This window comes from Balaenoptera physalus, assembly GCF_965194825.1.
Source record: "Balaenoptera physalus genome assembly, chromosome: 4".
Taxonomy (NCBI): domain Eukaryota; kingdom Metazoa; phylum Chordata; class Mammalia; order Artiodactyla; family Balaenopteridae; genus Balaenoptera; species Balaenoptera physalus.
Window position 1 is genome coordinate 19341058 of NC_138891.1, and position 18502 is coordinate 19359559.

Genomic DNA, 18502 nt, shown 5'->3' on the forward strand with positions numbered 1-18502 from the left:
TTATCTTCCAAAGAGGTAAAATATATATATAGGATAAAGCAAGAATTGATAACAATAATTATTATATATTTTATTAAAATTATAATTTGTTACAATAACTGATAAAAATAAATTATTAAATAAATGAGTTAAGCAAAGTTATTTTGTAGTAGTACCCCTTCTGCCTACAGAAACTCTTACTTACTTTGGAAGGAGAACCATCAGTAATTTTCACCAACTGCCAAAGAATCGAGTAATGGGAACACTGCAGTGCCTGTACGACTATCTGTATCAAATAAAAAATTCAAACAAATGAGACATAATTTACGTTTGTACAATATTAAGAGAACAATATTTATCATAGTTTTTATCTTACAATAAGGTTTCAAGTCCAAATATTTGTAGAATTAATGAGAATGTATAAAATAATATTTAGTTAAAAAAAGACAAAACCAACATATCAATCTAGAGAATAAAGATAATGTATCTCGATAAATATGGACCCAAATGATACTACGCTTTAAACAAAACTGCACTGTCAGAATACTTTGCTCAGTCAGATTTTTAAGGGGAGATTGAAGAAATTGTTTTTATCCAAATTTTATACCTAAATGATTATTTTGTTTTAAAGCATTTTTAATATAAAATACAACACATACAGAAATGTGCATAAAACATATACAAAACAATGATTGAAGTATATGAAGAAAATACTGTCACAGATTAGTCTTTGTAGAAAAATGTGGATATTCTTTGATATGACACCAATACTCCAATTTACATTTGTGAGAGAAAGCAAAAGACATCTTCCTCTTATTATGAAAATAGTTTGACCTTATGAGCCTGCCCTGGAAATTCCCCCAGGCTCCCTGGACCACACTTTGAGAATCACTGCTCGGGGAACAGGATCGCTGGGTCATACAGTATGTGTATATTTAACTTTACAGTAGATAGTACCAAATTTTTGTCCACAGTGGCTGTATCTAATAGTCTTTAACAGTTCCTGTGGCTCCATGTTTTTACCAACATTTGATATCATCAGATGTTTTAAATCTGGTGATTTTATTATGTATGAGTATTATCTTAATGTGGTATTAATTTACATTTTTCTAATTACCAATGGAGATGAGCACCTTTTCATTTTTCATTGGGCCTGAATTCCTGTTCTGTGAAATGTTTATCCATATTTTTCAGAGAGACAAATAGAAGAATTTAGGAAAATAAAAACTGGTTAAGACTCATAATAAAAAAGAAAATTTCATTTTGGATAGGTCTTTTACTACATTTTTGTTTGAATACATGGTACATCTTTATTGCAATAAAGCATGTCTGATAATATGATATTCCATTATGATAGTGTCTCTATTATTTTCTCCTCTTGATAAACTAAAAACCCTAAGAGAATGTAGAGAAAAAATCAAAAGAGAAATCAGTAAGTGGAATGCTTCAGGAAGTACAATTTTGGCTGGTTTTACTTGAAAAATTTCAGGTTTCAGATCACGTACGTAAAAGATATCTCCAATGCACCTACTCAGCATTGAAAATAACTCATCAGAATTAGAGGGATAAGTGGTGCTGCTTTTTATACAAAACTAATGAGATGTCACGGTTTTATTAAACATGACAATTAAATGATTGATTCATGTCAGAATGCCAGAAACAAGACTACTGAAACACTGTCAACTTATGAACATTAATGCTAAAGAAATCATCTTACTATACTTAGGGGATACTCAATATGGTACACCTCTGGTTGAGACACCTTTTGATAACCTTTACTTTATAATAAGAAGTATTAAAGTGGTTTGTGTGATTTAAAACTTTTTCTTGAATTTGAAACAATCTGCATTGTTAAATTACTAGAAGAGTGATATACAAATGAACATTAACCAATGGGAAATTAAGATATGGAAAAAAGTAATGTTGAAGAACTGCTTGATTTTGGTTATATCTATCCTAATCATTACAAATATCATTTCCTTTCCTTCTACATTTCTATGACCTATATACTAGGAATTATTCAAAGTGTGTTCCAAAGTTGTGCACAAGTTTCTTAGATGTGGTTATAAGAGAAGAGAGAGATTGGTCACTTCAATACCTATTTCCAATAGAGCATCTCCATTTTAATTTTCAATATATTGGTATTCATCATACATTTACTTTAAAAGGGCTCCACTGTATTATTTTAAAATAAAAAGCTCACTCTTATTGACTGGGAAACATTTTGCTTTCTCACAGGTATAATTATATAACAATACAGTTGATCACACTTCAAAAGGAAATTCAGAACTCTTCCTTCCAGGCTTTACATCAGTCATATTGATTTTATCCCCCATACTATCAATGTTATCCTAACTCGTCAAAAGTCGTTTATTTAGCAACTTCATCTTTCTGTAGCACAGGTAAAACAAGAAGGACAAGCAATAAAAAACTGAAAAAGCCAAAAGAGATTATTCTAACCTATTAGCACCACAGTCCTTCTGCCTTTTCTTGACTAACACTGCTCTGACCCTGGAAAGGCTCTTCAAATAATTCCAATTATTCTGATGACTAAGAATTTCTTCCAACCCTACTCTTCCGACCTCATTTTTCCACAAGGTAATGATGTACCTGGAAGGACATAGTAATGTATATTGCACACTTCTGGGCAAAAATTAGTTAAGAAGCAGGACTGCCTTCTCCATCTTCTCCTTCCCTATCTGCCAGCAGGATACCAATAACCCAAGAGACCATGGGTCCCTGAATGACTTGGCAGTGCAGTGACATGCCGCTTCCTTTAATTGTGCCTTATGGTTATGTAAGTGAGAAATAAATTTCTATTGTGTTAAGCCTCTGAGATATTGAGATTAATCTATTATAGCAGCTAGCATTACCTTAACCAACATAAAAATTATTTTTTATTAGCCTTTTTTCTTAATAATTACTTTTATCTATTTAAAGGAGCTAGCTCTCTCTACCTTTGATTAGCAGATTGAATCAATGAGAATCATTCAACCTACAGCTAATGATATATCTTGAAAATGAAGATGAACTTATTCATCTTCATGTAATAACTTATTACATCTAAGTTAAGACCAAGAGATAAACTCTTAGAGTGTTTAAAGTTTAGAAAAACTGAATTTGCCTGAAAATAAAACCTGACAGGAAACTAATAAATGCATGTGTAGATATATGTTATCTACACATATAGGACATGTTTAAAATTCTGAAAATCCACATAATGACTGGGATAAATTTAGGCTCTTTTACTTTTCTGTTTGCAAGAGACTTTAAGGGGAAGGAGGCTCAAATTTTTTAGTGGACAAGTACATGACAAAAGAGTGAACTAAACTTAATACTAGTCTGCTTCTAATATCCAAAACTGATCTTTTTATCATATTTAGACTTGGTTAACATGAGTGACATTAATATTCCCTTTTAAAAAGAGCCTTTAGGTACAAATGAATAATCAACATGGTTTCACCAAAAAGGGCATAAGTCTGGTAAATAAGTACATGAAAAGATGTTCAACATCATTAGCATTAAGAAAATATATATTAAAAAGCACAGTGAAACACCACTACATATCTACTCGGATGGCTAGAGTAAAAAATATTGACAGTATCAAGTGCTGATGAGGATGCAGAACAACTGGAACTCTCATACATTGCTGGCAGAAATGCACAATGGTACAGCCACTCTGGAAAATGGTTTGGCAGTTTCTAATAAAGTTAAACATATACTTATCATAAGACCCAGCAATTATATTCCTGGGCATTTACTTTAGAGAAATGAAAATTTATGTTCAAACGAAAGACTGTATACAAATATTCATAGCACTTTTTATTGTGATAGCCAAAAGTTGGAAACAACCCAAATACCTTTCAACAGTTGAATGAATAAAACAAACTGTGGTGTATCTACACAATGGAATATAACTGAGCAGTAAAAACAAACCAACTACAGACTCACACAACAACTTGGATTAATCTCAAAGGCATTATGCTCAGGGTTTACATACTGTACAATTCCATTTATTTGGAAATCTCAGAAAGACAAAACTATAGTGATGGAAAACAGATGGGTGTTTTTCAGGAGTTGTGTAAGTAGCTCAATCATATGACTATAAAGGGATAATATGAAGAAGTTTTGGGGATGATGAAACTGTTTTGTATCCTGATTGTGGTGGTGACTACGTACATCTATACCTTTGTTAAAATTCATAACTTTACATAGGAAGGAAGACAAGTCAGTTTTACTGTATGATAATTAAAAAAATAAGAATCAGTGTGGCAAAGAGCAGAGTTTGCAGTAATAGTTTTGAGTAAATGCGAAGAAAAGCACAAACATTGAAGCTAGTAACAAATAAGCCTTAATATAATCATAAGCAAAAACTGGACTAAAATTAAACTTAACTCCTGTATTATGTTCTGTCTAAAGAAATGTGTTGATTTCCAGTTCACAATGATATGTTAAGTACCAGCATCTAATCTCTCCCCACAATTCCCACTGAAACAATACAATACAAAAGAAGTTTGGAAAATATAAAAATACAAAATAATAAAGAGTTTGACATGGGGCAAACATCAGAAGGCATGGGATACTATAAACAGTAGTAGCAAATTAGCAGTAGAAAATTGGAAGAGACAATGAAAAGAATTTAAAAGCTTGGTTAAAGTGGGTATGTAACAGCTATGAGACTTTAGGCAAGTTATTTAATATCTCTATGTTTCAGTTTCATAATCAATAAAATGAGAATAACGATGTATAATTTCATAGGGTTGTCATAAGGCTTCAAGAAATGTATGCACATAAAGACTTAAAATAGTACATGGTACATAATAAGTACAAATCTTAAATTTTCTATTATTGATGGCTTGATAGGCCCAAAGTTACTGATATGATTACATTTCCTTCTTTATGGGTTTAATCACACTAATTTGTTATAAAGCATATATTTACCAAAATAATTTATGAATTGTTTTTTATTGGCTTTCAATTTTTAGAATCTGGAAAGACATTCTTGGAACTATGCATTGAAGCAGAATTTTAATATTTAATTTTTCTTAGATGTTGCCTAAGAGAAGGTTTAAACTTTCAGATATACAGATATACCAACAGGAAATTGGCACAAAGGCCATAAAACAGGATAAGGAGAATTTAAATATTTTTTGCCTTCATTTTACAAAAAAAGTATGAAGAAATACTACAATAAGTTCTGAAATGTGGGTTCTTTACAAACTAATGACTATTGTGTTAAGGAACTGCAGTAAGTTTTATATTTTCCATAGGTTAAGAATTCATTAGCATAGGGGTAGGCATAAACAGACCCTGGAACATATTCTTGTGCCAGAAAGTATGGAAGTGCTCAAAAAAATATTTAAAGCACATAGGAGCAGGCTGGAAAGAAATTCCCTCTGGCTAAATCTGCAACAATTTCAGCACCAAAATGAATAACAATAGTACTGTTTTAACCAGATGAACAGAATAGGAATAAAACAGAAATCCATGAGTCCATACTGATACTAAATTTTAAAAAATAAATTTAAAATTTAAAAAGGTAAACGAATGAATAAATACATAAATAACCAAAGGGAGAAGGGAAAGTTCTTCCTTATAGCAGAGGGCCAACAAATAAATATAAAATAAAAGACAGAGTTAGAAAAACACCACTTAAGTTACCATTTTGTGACTATCATAATAATAAACGAGCCAGGCAAAATCACAAAAGAATGCTCAAATTATTATGTCAAAGTTTGATAAGAAACAGGATTATTTACATAGTCTTAAAGAGTATTCCCACAGATTACTTATTCATCTAAAAAGAAAATGGTAACTCTACACCAGAGATACTTAGCAGACCTCACTTACTAAAGTGATCAAAATTAATTATCACCAATACTGAACAAACTGCCATCATGTGCTTCCTGATGTGATGCACTGAAAACAGAATATCATTTATGTAGCATTCCTGCCACGAATGCATAATCTCAATCTAAATGTGTAGATCAGACAAAAGTAAATGGAGAACATTCTATAAAATAACTGGTCTGTACTCTTCAAAATGTCAATGTCATGAAAGGCAAAGCCTGAAAAACCATTCAGATTAAAGGAGAACAAAAAAAAGACATTACAAAAATGCAATGTGGGACTTCCCTGGTGGCGCAGTGGTTAAGAATCCACCTGCCAATGCAGGGGACATGGGTTTGAGCCCTGGTTGGGAAGATCCCACATGCCATGGAGCAACTAAGCCAGTGTGCCACAACTACTGAGCCTGTGCTCTAGAGCCCATAAGCCACAACTACTGAGCCCAAGCGCCACAACTACTAGAGCCCATGCACCACAACTACTGAAGCCCACGCGCCTAGAGCCTGTGCTCCGCAACAAGAGAAGCTACCGCAGCGAGAAGCCTGTGCACCTCAACGAAGAGCAGGCCCCGCTCCCCGCCAACTTGAGAAAGCCCATGGGTAGCAACGAAGACGAAAAACAGCCAAAAATAAATAAATAAATTTATTAAAAATATTTTTCTAAAAAAAAAGAAATACAATGTGCTATTATGGCTTGGATCCTGGGCTGGAGAAAAACTGCTATAAATATATTATTAATATTTATTGTACACATGCATATTAATATTATATGGGGAGGAAGAGCAAGAGGGAGAGCGAGCGAGAGAGAGGTGCGCAAGCATGTAAGAGTACAAATGGGAAAAATTATTGACAATTGATGAATTGAAGGAAATAAGAGAGCTGATTTTTCGATTATAACTTTTCTATAATTCAATTTTAAAAAACGTATTTTAAGAATAGCTAAATTTTTTAAACTTTGGTTTTACCTATTCTACTATAATAGTTAAAATAGCACTGACATGAGAAAAGGTAGATCACAGAAAGAGGAAGGAAAAAGAATTCAGTTAATCCTGAAGGGTGGGACTGTGAAACTTCTAGTTGAAATGGTTACCATGGAAAACAAACAGTCAAGCATATAAGGACAATACAGCTCCCCCAAAAGAGCTAGAAAGTTTTAAGGTATCTTCAAAATGTTAAGCATAACTGAGGGTTAACAAACAGCAAACATTTTGGCAGTTCTTTGATATCCTTGCTCTAAAAGAGTATTTTCTTGGATTCTAATTAAAAGGAACAGAGTTGGAATTTAAAAAAGTGAGCTTGCATGGTCCTATGAAGAAACGGCTGAATACAGGTTTTGGATTCTCAGTACTGGGTATCTAAAGAGATGTTTCTAAGAGGTGCTAAATGCTAAATAATTTCTGATTGCTAAAATAAATAAGTGTACAATCTAGTAGTGATGTATTCAAACTTCATACACATGTTTCAAGTAAAGAATATGTGTCTAAGAAGTTAACAAAGTTAAAGCAAATGTCACATAAATGCTCTCTTACTCAAAGAAATTAAAACAAAATTGGGTAGATAATGTATATGCAGTCAAAATAAAATAAATAAATAAATAAATAAAAAATAAAAAATAAAAAAATAAATAACAGAAAACCAACATAATCACAGAAAAACATTGTGAGACTGTAACAAGTCAGGTCTAAGACAATAAATGATGGTATGGAGAATTAAAAGTAAATTTAGATATAGTTATAATCTCCAGATAAAACAGAGAAGTGCTATTCTTATTCTCTTCTTGAGGAAAATGTGAAAACCAAAAAAAAAGATTATCTTAACTCTATCATTCCCTTTCAACTCTGAAGCACAGCTTAGAATATCAGTGAATTGCATTTAGGCTACTGAAAAGTTTGAGATGAAAAGAGGATCAAAGCTGAAGAGTAAACAATAAATGAAGAAAAACAAGGGGTCAAATTTTCAGCATTTTCCCACAAGCTATAATAAAACACCTAACATCATCAGGGACATTTGTTATTAAGAGTGGCTATAAAGTAGAGCTCAAAGACATGAATTAAGGCAATTTAAGAGTTAATCATAGCAATAATAAAGCATTGTTTCTATGATGAACTTTTAACATGAAATTATAATTTTGTTATATCTATTGATTACTTTAGTACAATGAAGTGTCATCTAAGCATCCCATATTACCAAAACAGGAATGGATGAGCTCACACCTAAACACCACCTTATAGGGTTGGTGTTCTGGTCTACATGAATGTCTGCAATGTATAAAATAACCCTTAATTCTTAATAACAGATTGTTACTGTTAATTAGCAATAATTATAATTGTTAATTAGTAATTAACAAGTTAATTCTCATACAGAAGTATTAAATTCTTAATTCTCTGTATGATAATTAAGTTGACTATTCCAAGTCTCTTCCAGACTGGAGAAAGTTTGTTGAATTCCTGCCCTTTTCACTCCAACTTATGTATGAATGCAAAAATGTCTAAAATTTGCTAAAGGCCTCCAAACTTATGTAAATATGATTCACCACAAAAACTAAGCCATATCTAAGGCTTACTATTATCATTACCTAGAACAGTGCCTGAAATACAGCCATGATCAGAAATTTTCATTATATTAAACTGATGAAGTTTTGAAATTCCTACTATAGTAAGTAATGGTATTTTCCCTAAAAGAGTAATAATGTTTATGTCAAAATTAAATATTAAACTTTTGCTACATTATAGCAAACTTTTTCTATTTTTTTCTGCTCAAATCTGAAGATATAATATATCTATCTGTAACACTGAATCACTATGGCAATAATTCTCAAAGGAAGTGGCTGCGTTTAAGAATTATCAACTATGTTCCATGAAAGGCTTTTGATAATCCTACACGATATCAGAAAAACTTTCTAAAATGACACAGGAAGAATATCAATAAACTCCTACCTGTTCTGGCATAGCTCCATGTTCAATTCCAGTCTTCAATAATCTGTAGCAATTACCAAACAGATCCCATTTTGTGAGATCATGAGCGCTAAAATAAACAAAAATGCATTAACTTTATTCTAGAGTGGAGGAAGGTTTAAATTTGTTGAGCTCAGTTTCAATGGGGGAAGAATAAAGTAACTTCATTTTCTAGTAGAATTGTAAAAGTTCCATAAGGAAATGTTCAAGTCTCCAAACTTAGAAAAAGAGAAAGAGGGAGAGGGAGAGGGAGAAAAAAACAAAGAAAGAGAGAAAGAAAAAAAGAAGGAAGGGGGGAATGAGAGGGGGAGAAGAGAAGAGGGAGACGGGTAGAGAAAGACAGAGTGGAAGCTGATATTAGGAATTCATTAAAAGAAATTAATAACAATAAAACTTCATATGTTAAAGTGAAGGTTACCATTTCTTTCTAGTATGTTTTAAAGCACATTTAAACAAATTCATTCAGAATTTCAAAGTATAAATACATGCGTATTTTTGAAAAAGAGATTTGTATTCACGAGATGGAGATAAAGACAAAGTCAGGGTAAAGGAAATATGGCACAGTTCAAAAACTTTAGTGTAGCTATTTACATGTGCTGAGGACTTCTGAATGAGATAACACTGACAGTGTAAATTCTCATGAGCTCTGCTACTAAAAATAGTATGATTACTGACTGTCAACTTTCATTTTCAAACGTCAAAATATTTTCTTAAATAGGAGTTTTGACACTGGTTGTCAACTTTTATTTTCAGATGTCAAAATATTTTTTCAAATAAGAGTTTGTTTCTCCATGGAATTCCAAAAATGTACTTGTGTATACAGAAAAGGCTTAGATTTTAGACACTGCTTTTGAAATCTAAAGTATTCATTAAAGTAAGGGCTACACCTAAACATTCTTTTTCACAACAAAGTTCTTTATTTTCCTTTCTCTATGGAGAAGATAAGCATGTTTCATTACAAGGAATATGCAAATTACAATTTGAAAATGACACCTATTTCACTGATCTGAGCCTTTTTTCCTTATTCAAATCTAACAGTTCTTCTACATAGTATGAACACAATAATAAACAAACTAGACAAACAAGAACAATTCAGGAAAAAAAGCTTATAGAAACAATTTTGTGGCTTTCTCCAAAGCTGTGATTTTTATTTAGTATGATTTCTAAGAGCTATCAACTGAAAATTATACCTATAAAAACTCTAGCTGCAGAATAAGCCCATATAATTTGTTAATTATACTGATTATCTTAAACTTCTACAGTGTACAGTGTACATTCATTACACTGAATGATAAATCTTACTCCTTAAGTAATCAAATTATAATAAAAACTCATATTTATCTGGGGGAAATCTGAATAATAAAAAGAAAACATCACAACATCTCAGTATTTCTCTAAAATTTCCCATTGTTACATGGATGTTAAACATTACAATCAGTTTGTTTTATGTTGACTAATATAGGTTATTCATTAAATCTACTTTAAATAAAATGACATACTTGTGGAAAGAGGTTAACCGCTTTAATGTAGAAAGAACATTGTAAATATCATCATCATCAGCTTCTTCTCCCTATAAAAAAAAGAGCAGACAGTACCTTAATACCATAAATTTACTCATCCTCAAATTCACATGAAAGTCTATTAATACTTACTGCCTAAAGAAAAATTCTTTTTTATTATATAAATAGTATATATTCACTGTTGATAAATGAGAAAATACAAATAAGCAAAAAAACAAAAAGTAAAAAACACCCATAAGCCCAACACCCAGAAATAACCACTTTTGCATTTTAAACAATGTCATAAACGTGACTTTGTACAATTTTCTGATTAATACCTTTGGATAAATTCCTTGAAACTGCTGCGCGAAAGGATAGGTACTTTAAAGATTTTATTGGTTATTTCAGAGATTTTACTGATTGTCAGTTACATCTGTAACTTCAAAATCACAATGAAAATCAAAAAATGGTTGAAAAAATTAAAAGTTAAAATTAAAAATGAAAAGTAGGGGAAAACTGATTACATGGATTAAAAGTAAATCCTATCAGCCTGGCCGTCAGGACATACAAAGCTGTGGGAATTCCAGATTGCCTTACATAGATTGAAAGGAGAGGGCAAGAGGCAGGAATCACAGAAATAATTATAAAAATAACCAGCTGGAGATGCTTGCTGCTATCTTGGGCACACCACTGGTAAGCAGCCATCCTTTATAAGCACACAATGTTTATGTTCTATTCATTAGCACATCATAATAGTTCAGTAATATTAAAATGCAAATTAGGTCCCAGGAATGGAAAATGAAAATATGACTTAAGAAAAGTCAGACCTTTCTTAAAAGAGAAAAAAAAAAGTCTGTCTTTTATGAAACAGGTTTTTAAAATAAAAATGAAGTGTAACTAAGGCTGATCTTCATAAAATGAACAACTGCAATAATGCTGCTAAGTTTTGAAAGGAGTAGAGAATTCTACTAGATTTTATTTTAAAATGGAAACAATTTAAAACTCAGCTACCTTGAAAAATTATTAGCCAAAATCATTATATGTACACATTAACTTTAAAACAGACCTCTTGCAACAGATCTTCCACAGAATGATTGAATCGATCTACAAACTCATCAATCAGTTGGCTTCGAGCTATGTCAACTCTGTTCTGGATGGTATATTCTTCACTGCATAAGATGCTATAGGTTTTACTGCAGGCTTCTAGAACATCTGATTCTACGTGTTTCTCCACAACAAATTTAATCTGTTTTAGTAAAGCATCTAGATGCTGAGGAGGAAAAAAAAGAAAAACTATGATATTTAGATTAATAATTTAGATTAATAACAAAAATTAAAAAAAGCATCTGTCAAATAACAAATAAGCCTATATATTACATGAAAATAAAATAATCCAGTTAATAAAACTGACTATAATAGCAGAATTTCAATTTTATAGTGTCTTACCTTTTCCATTCTACCTGTGCTATAAATTTCTAGATCAAAATACTGTGGGATTTGTAGCAAGTTTGCTACCTTCTCTGCATCTGCAGAATACTAGAAGGAGAAGCAAAGAAAACGAAGTAACTACTTTAATAGTACAGTGTAATAAGCAAACTCAGTGGCATATTATCACAAAACTGTAAATGAAACTGTACCTTTGATAGCAACATAGGCAGTGTGATGATAAAATGCTCAGTCAATTTGTTTCTATCATCAATTTGAGTTTTCCTTTCTTTGGCAGTTAGCACCTAGAAATAAATTTAAATGGGCAAAGAATAAGAGTGTCATGTACTAATTTATAAATCTAGAATGTTACAAAGATGATGAAGCACTGGCAGATAATATAACAGAATTTTCAGAAAAGCTTAACAAACTACTAAAATAAATGCATCTAGTTTTATTCAAATTACTTTATTACTATTACTTTATTAAATAGCTACTTATTTTAGATAAGTTACTACTTGTTTAAATAAAAACAAAAACATTTCTAAAAAACCAGTTATGAATATAAAAATACTGGAACCAATGGAGAAATAATTTTTCTACAGTTTTAATCTCAAAATATTAAGTTATCTCCCCTAGGCTAAATAAACTATTCTAAAAGTACTTTAGCAAGCAATCCTTTTTTAATACCATCAGCAGCTAGTAAATTTTCACTTATTTTTAAAGCATATACTAACAATGTCTCTGGACTCATTTATATTTGATTGTTCTTGTAATTAAGCCATAAATCTGTTAGGCAATAATCAAGACAGAGGGGTACAGCCTGTGATCACTGAACAGATTAGAGCCCTTCACCTTAGCCTGTATTCAACTAGCTAAACTATAGGTGGTTCCAAAAATAAAATATTAAAATGCAGGCTCAGTTAGGATAATTATTTCCCCAAAGTATTCTGCAGTTTATTATCTTGAAGGAATTTACCATCATAATGTTGAACGGTTTTATGGGACAGAAACATTCCAATGTGAATTGCCACTTTATAAATGTAAACCCCAATGTTTGAGAATGTATGAAAGAAGTAATAGGGCCTCCTATCTCATTCTTCTTTCAGGTTGTTTTTCAACCTCTTAAACATATAAAATAACATTTTGGAATGATCTACCACCAAGTGTCATGTTTGGTTCTGCACAAAGCAATTAAAGGGGCTACATGTAAAGTGAAATATATATCTAGAAATGTATGCAGGATATTGAGAAGTCTTGAAATTCCTTTGACAATGTAGGAAAGGTCTAAGGATGTTGACTTTAGGGTAACAGCTATTTTGATTAAACGGTCATCGTGTCAGGCACTCTATACACATGAACTCATTTAATCCTCACAATATCTCCGATGGGACAGCAAAAATGGCATAATACCTATGAAGGAGAATTTGCCAATACTCAACAAAATTGTATACATATTTTTCCTTTGCCCTAGCAGTCCCACTTTACCAATCTACCCCACCAACACACCTGGTACAAGTACGAAATGACACAATATTATTTGCTGCACATTATTTCCAGCAAAAGACTGACCCAAAAGACTCTCAATACTATATCCACATAATAGATCATATATAGCCATAAGAAAATGAAGACCTCCAAATCAAGTTATGGAGTAATACCCAGGATATACTGTTAAATTAAAATGTAAGGTACAGAACACCATATAAAGTATGCTATCCTTTGTAGGAGACAGGAGATTGAGAGGGAGGAGAATGGAGAATAAGAATACACATATCTGTATGTGTGCATGCATTTATCTATATTTGCAGAATGAAACACTGGAAGGATAGAAAAAATCAAATAAAAATGGTTACTGGTAGCAAAGGGGTGTAGAGGGAGGCATATAAGAAAGACTTCTCTAAATATATATATATATTTTTACATGGTTTTGACTTTTTAACTATGTAAATTTTTTACATATTTCCAAAAAATAAAAATGGAAAACATAAAAGCAAAGAGATAAAAACAGTTATGCTAAATTTAAGTCAGAAATATCAATATGAATGCATGATTTAAACATATGTGTATATATAGAGAAATACATATATTTCTTAGCTCTGTGTACGAATGGTGCCTAGCAGAAATGATAACCAATTGACAATGAGTATCCCTAGTAACAAGATTTTGATCTTTACATATTACTCTATATCAAAAGGAACAAGGGCTCGTGGGAGATTCCTGTGCTAGGGTAATGTAGTATCAGCCTACAAGGTGACTCCCAATTGACCACTGTCTCCTGGTATTCATGCCCTTAATAGAATCTCTTCTGAAAATGAATAAGGCTGACGTGTAATCTAAGAAATATTGCGGGAATTATATTGTATGACTCTTGAGGTCATAAAACACACACAAGTGTCCACCTTACTCTCTTTTGGACCATTCATTCTGGGGGAGGCTGGCAGCCTTGAAACAGTCCTACTGAGAGGTCAACATGGTAAGGATCTAAGGCCTCTTACCAACAATCAACACTAACTTGCCAACCATGTGAATGAACCGTTATGGAAGAAGTAAATTTACTATCAAGACTTCAGAGGTTAAAGCCCTGGCTAACATCTTAACTGCAACCCTATGAGAGAATCTAAACCAAATGAACAGCTAAGCCACTCACAAATTTCTGACCCACAGAAACTATATGAGACCATGAATACTTATTGCTTTAAGCCTCTAAGTTTTGAAGTATGGTAGTCCCCCTCAATCCATGTGGGATACATTCCAAGACCCCCAGCAGATGTCTGAAACTGCGGATCATTCCGAACCCTCTATATACTATGTTTTTTGCCGATACAAACATGCCTATGATAAAGTTTAATTGATAAATTAGGCATAGTAAGAGATTAACAAAAATAACTAATAAAATAGGACAATTATAACAATATACTGTAATAACAGTTATGTGAATGTGGTCTCTCTCGCTCTAAATATCCTGTATAAATTTAACACCTTTTCCATCTTAACTAAGAACTCATCAAGCACTGTGGCTATCACTTTTGCAGTTTGAGGTGTGACAGCAAAACTAATAGGAATTTCTTTTTCCTTCCTCACAATTTCAGATAGAAATCTATTCTTAACGAAGATCTTAGCAAACTCAGCATATGATTTTTTTCTTTCCTTGTTAAGTCTAGAACTTTCACCTATTCACTTAAAGGAAGAAATTACGGCTTCTCTTTGACATATCCAAATTGCCAACATCACTACTCTTGGGCATTCAGGCGATTATTAAGTAAAATAAGGGTTACTTGAACACAAACACTGCAATACTGTGACAGTCAATCTGATGACTTACAACAACCACTAAGTGACTAACTGGTGGGATACACTGGACAATGGTATGATTCAATGCCCCGGGCAGGATGGAGAGGGACAAAGCTGGATGGCATGAGATTTCATCATGCTTCTGATAACAGCATGCAACTTCAAACTTATTAATAGATTACTTTTGGAATTTTCCATTTAATATTTTTGGATCATAGCTGACTGGTAACAAACTGTGGGAAGAGAAAACATGGGTAAGGGGCAACTATTGTAATTTCTTATACGTAGGAATAGATAACTAACATAAGCAATAAAGGTAGAAAGTGAGCCTGGGACATTTTGCTCTGAAAGAAAGCACTCAAAAAATGATGACATGTCAAAACAATAAGAAATCAGCCTGAAGGGGCTGTCATTCAAAATTAGGACATTACATATTCTTAAAACTTTTATTTTGGAAAATTTCAAAAACACTCATTTTGTCATTATTGTTTCATCAATTTCCCTAAAGTTTTTTTTTCTTCTGTAGCATTTTTAAATTTTAAACGTCTTTATTGGAGTATAATTGCTTTACAATGGTGTGTTAGTTTCTGCTTTATAACAAAGTGAGTCAGCTATACATATACCTATATCCCCGTATCTCCTCCCTCCCACCCTCCCTATTCCACCCCTCTAGGTGGTCACAAAGCACAGAGCTGATCTCCCTGTGCTATGCGGCTGCTTCCCACTAGCTATCTATTCTACACTTGGTAGTGTATATATGTCAAGGCCACCCTCTCACTTCCTCCCAGCTTACCCTTCCCCCTCCCCGTGTCCTCAAGTCCATTCTCTAGTAGGTCTGCGTCTTTATTCCCGTCTTGCCCTTACGTTCTTCATGACCATTTTTTTTTTTAGATTCCATGTATATGTGTTAGCATACGGTATTTGTTTTTCTCTTTCTGACTTACTTCACTCTGTATGACAGACTCTAGGTCCATCCACCTCACTACAAATAACTCAATTTCGTTTCTTTTTATGGCTGAGTAATATTCCATTGAATGTATGTGCCACATCTTCTTTATCCATTCATCTGTCGATGGTCACTTAGGTTGCTTCCATGTCCTGGCTATTGTAAATAGAGCTGCAATGAACATTTTGGTACATGACTCTTTTTGAGTTATGGTTTTCTCAGGGTATATGCCCAGTAGTGGCATTGCTCGGTCATATGGTAGTTCTATTTTTATTTTTTTAAGGAACCTCCAGACTGTTCTCCATAGTGGCTGTATCAATTTACATTCCCAGCAACAGTGCAAGAGCATTCCCTTTTCTCCACACCGTCTCCAGCATTTACTGTTTGTAGATTTTCTGCTGATGGCAATTCTGACCAGTGTGAGGTGATACCTCATTGTAGTTTTGATTTGCACTTCTCTAATGGTTAGTGATGTTGAGCATCCTTTCATATGTTTGTTGGCAATCTGTATATCTTTTTTGAAGAGAAGTCTATTAGATCTTCTGCCCATTTTTGGATTGGGTTGTTTGTTTTTTTGATATTGAGCTGCATGAGCTGCTGGTATATTTTGGAGATTAATCCTTTATCAGTTGCTTCGTTTGCAAATATTTTCTCCCATTCTGAGGGTTGTCTTTTCGTCTTGTTTATGGTTTCCTTTGCTGTGCAATGGCTTTTAAGTTTCATTAGGTCCCATTTGTTTATTTTTGTTTTTATTTCCATTTCTCTAGGAGGTGGGTCAAAAATGATCTTGCTGTGATTTATGTCATAGAGTGTTCTGCCTATGTTTTCCTCTAAGAGTTTTATAGTGTCTGGCCTTACACTTAGGTCTTTAATCTATTTTGAGTTTATTTTTGTGTATGGTGTTAGGAAGTGTTCTAATTTCATTCTTTTACATGTAGCTGTCCAGTTTTCTCAGCACCACTTATTGAAGATGCTCTCTTTTCTCCATTGTATATTGTTGCCTCCTGTATCAAAGAGAAAATGACCATATGTGTGTGGGTTTATCTCTGGGCTTTCTATCCTGTTCCATTGATCTATATTTCTGTTTTTGTGCCAGTACCATACTGTCTTGATTACTGTAGCTTTGTAGTATAATCTGAAGTCAGGGAGCCTGATTCCTCTAGCTCCATTTTTCTTTCTCAAGATTGCTTTGGCTATTTGGGGTCTTTTGTGTTTCCATATAAATTGTGAAATTTTTTATCCAGTTCTGTCAAAAATGCCATTGATAGTTTGATAGGAATTGCATTGAATCTATAGATTGATTTGGGTAGTATAGTCATTTTCACAATGTTGATTCTTCCAATCCAAGACCATGGTGTATCTCTCCATCTGTTTGTATCATCTTTAATTTCTTTCATCAGTGTCTTATAGTTTTCTATGAACAAGTCTTCTGTCTCCTTAGCTAGGTTTATTCCTAGGTATTTTATTCTTTTTGTTGCAGTGGTAAACGGGAGTGTTTCCTTAATTTCTCTTTCAGATTTTTAATCATTAGTGTATAGGAATGCAAGAGATTTCTGTGCATTAACTTTGTATCCTGCTACTTTACCAAATTCATTGATTAGCTCTAGTAGTTTTCTGGTAGCATCTTTAGGATTCTCTATGTGTAGTATCATGTCATCTGAAAACAGTGACAGTTTTACTTTTCTTTTCTGATTTGGATTCCTTTAATTTCTTTTTCTTCTCTGATTGCTGTGGTTAAAACTTCCAAAACTATGTTGAATAATAGTGGTGAGAGTGGGCAGCCTTCTCTTCTTCCTGATCTTAGAGGAAATGGTTTCAGTTTTTCACCATTGAGAGCGATGTTGGCTGTGGGTTTGTTATATATGGCCTTTATTATGTAGAGATAAGTTCCCTCTCTGCCTACTTTCTGGAGGGTTTTTATCATAAATGGGTGTTGAATTTTATCGAAAGCTTTTTCTGCATCTATTGAGATGATCATATGGTTTTTATCCTTCACTTTGTTAATATGGTGTATCACATAGATTGATTTGTGTATATTGAAGAATCCTTGCATTCCTGGGAAAAATCCCACTTGATCATGGTGTATGATCCTTTTAATGTGCTGTTGGATTCTGTTTGCTAGTATTTTGTTGAGGATTTTTGCATCTTATGTTTCTCAGTGATATTGGCCTGTAATTTTCTTTTTTTGTGCCATCTTTGTCTGGTTTTGATATCAGGGTGACAGTGGCTTCGTAGAATGAGTTTGGGAGTGTTCCTCCCTCTGCTATATTTTGGAAGAGTTTGAGCAGGATAGGTGTTAGCTCTTCTCCAGATGTTTGATAGAATTTGCCTGCGAAGCCATCTGGTCCTGGGCTTTTGTTTGTTGGAAGATTTTTAATCGGAGTTTCAATTTCAGTGCTTGTGATTGGTCTGTTTATATTTTCTATTTCTTCCTGGTTCAGTCTCAGAAGGTTATACTTTTCTAAGAATTTGTCCATTTCTTCCACATTGTCCATTGTATTGGCATATAGTTGCTTGTAGTAATCTCTCATGATCCTTTGTACTTCTGCAGTGACATTT

The 18502-nt window shown here is 32.9% G+C and overlaps 1 protein-coding gene across 4 annotated transcripts in view; it reads right to left on the reverse strand.

The window, feature by feature from the left end:
* Nucleotides 1–18502, reverse strand: part of STAG1 (STAG1 cohesin complex component) — a gene marked incomplete at its 3' end in the record, with an annotated part of 426381 nt that overhangs the window by 40022 nt on the left and 367857 nt on the right. For all 4 annotated transcript variants that reach the window (XM_082459166.1, XM_082459164.1, XM_082459165.1 and 1 more), the window contains 6 exons: nucleotides 11916–12008; nucleotides 11725–11814; nucleotides 11345–11548; nucleotides 10279–10349; nucleotides 8762–8849; nucleotides 185–265 (listed from right to left, as the gene is read on the reverse strand). In XM_082459166.1, coding sequence (XP_082315292.1) covers nucleotides 185–265; nucleotides 8762–8849; nucleotides 10279–10349; nucleotides 11345–11548; nucleotides 11725–11814; nucleotides 11916–12008 — 627 coding nt within the window. The remainder of the gene's footprint in view (nucleotides 1–184; nucleotides 266–8761; nucleotides 8850–10278; nucleotides 10350–11344; nucleotides 11549–11724; nucleotides 11815–11915; nucleotides 12009–18502) is intronic.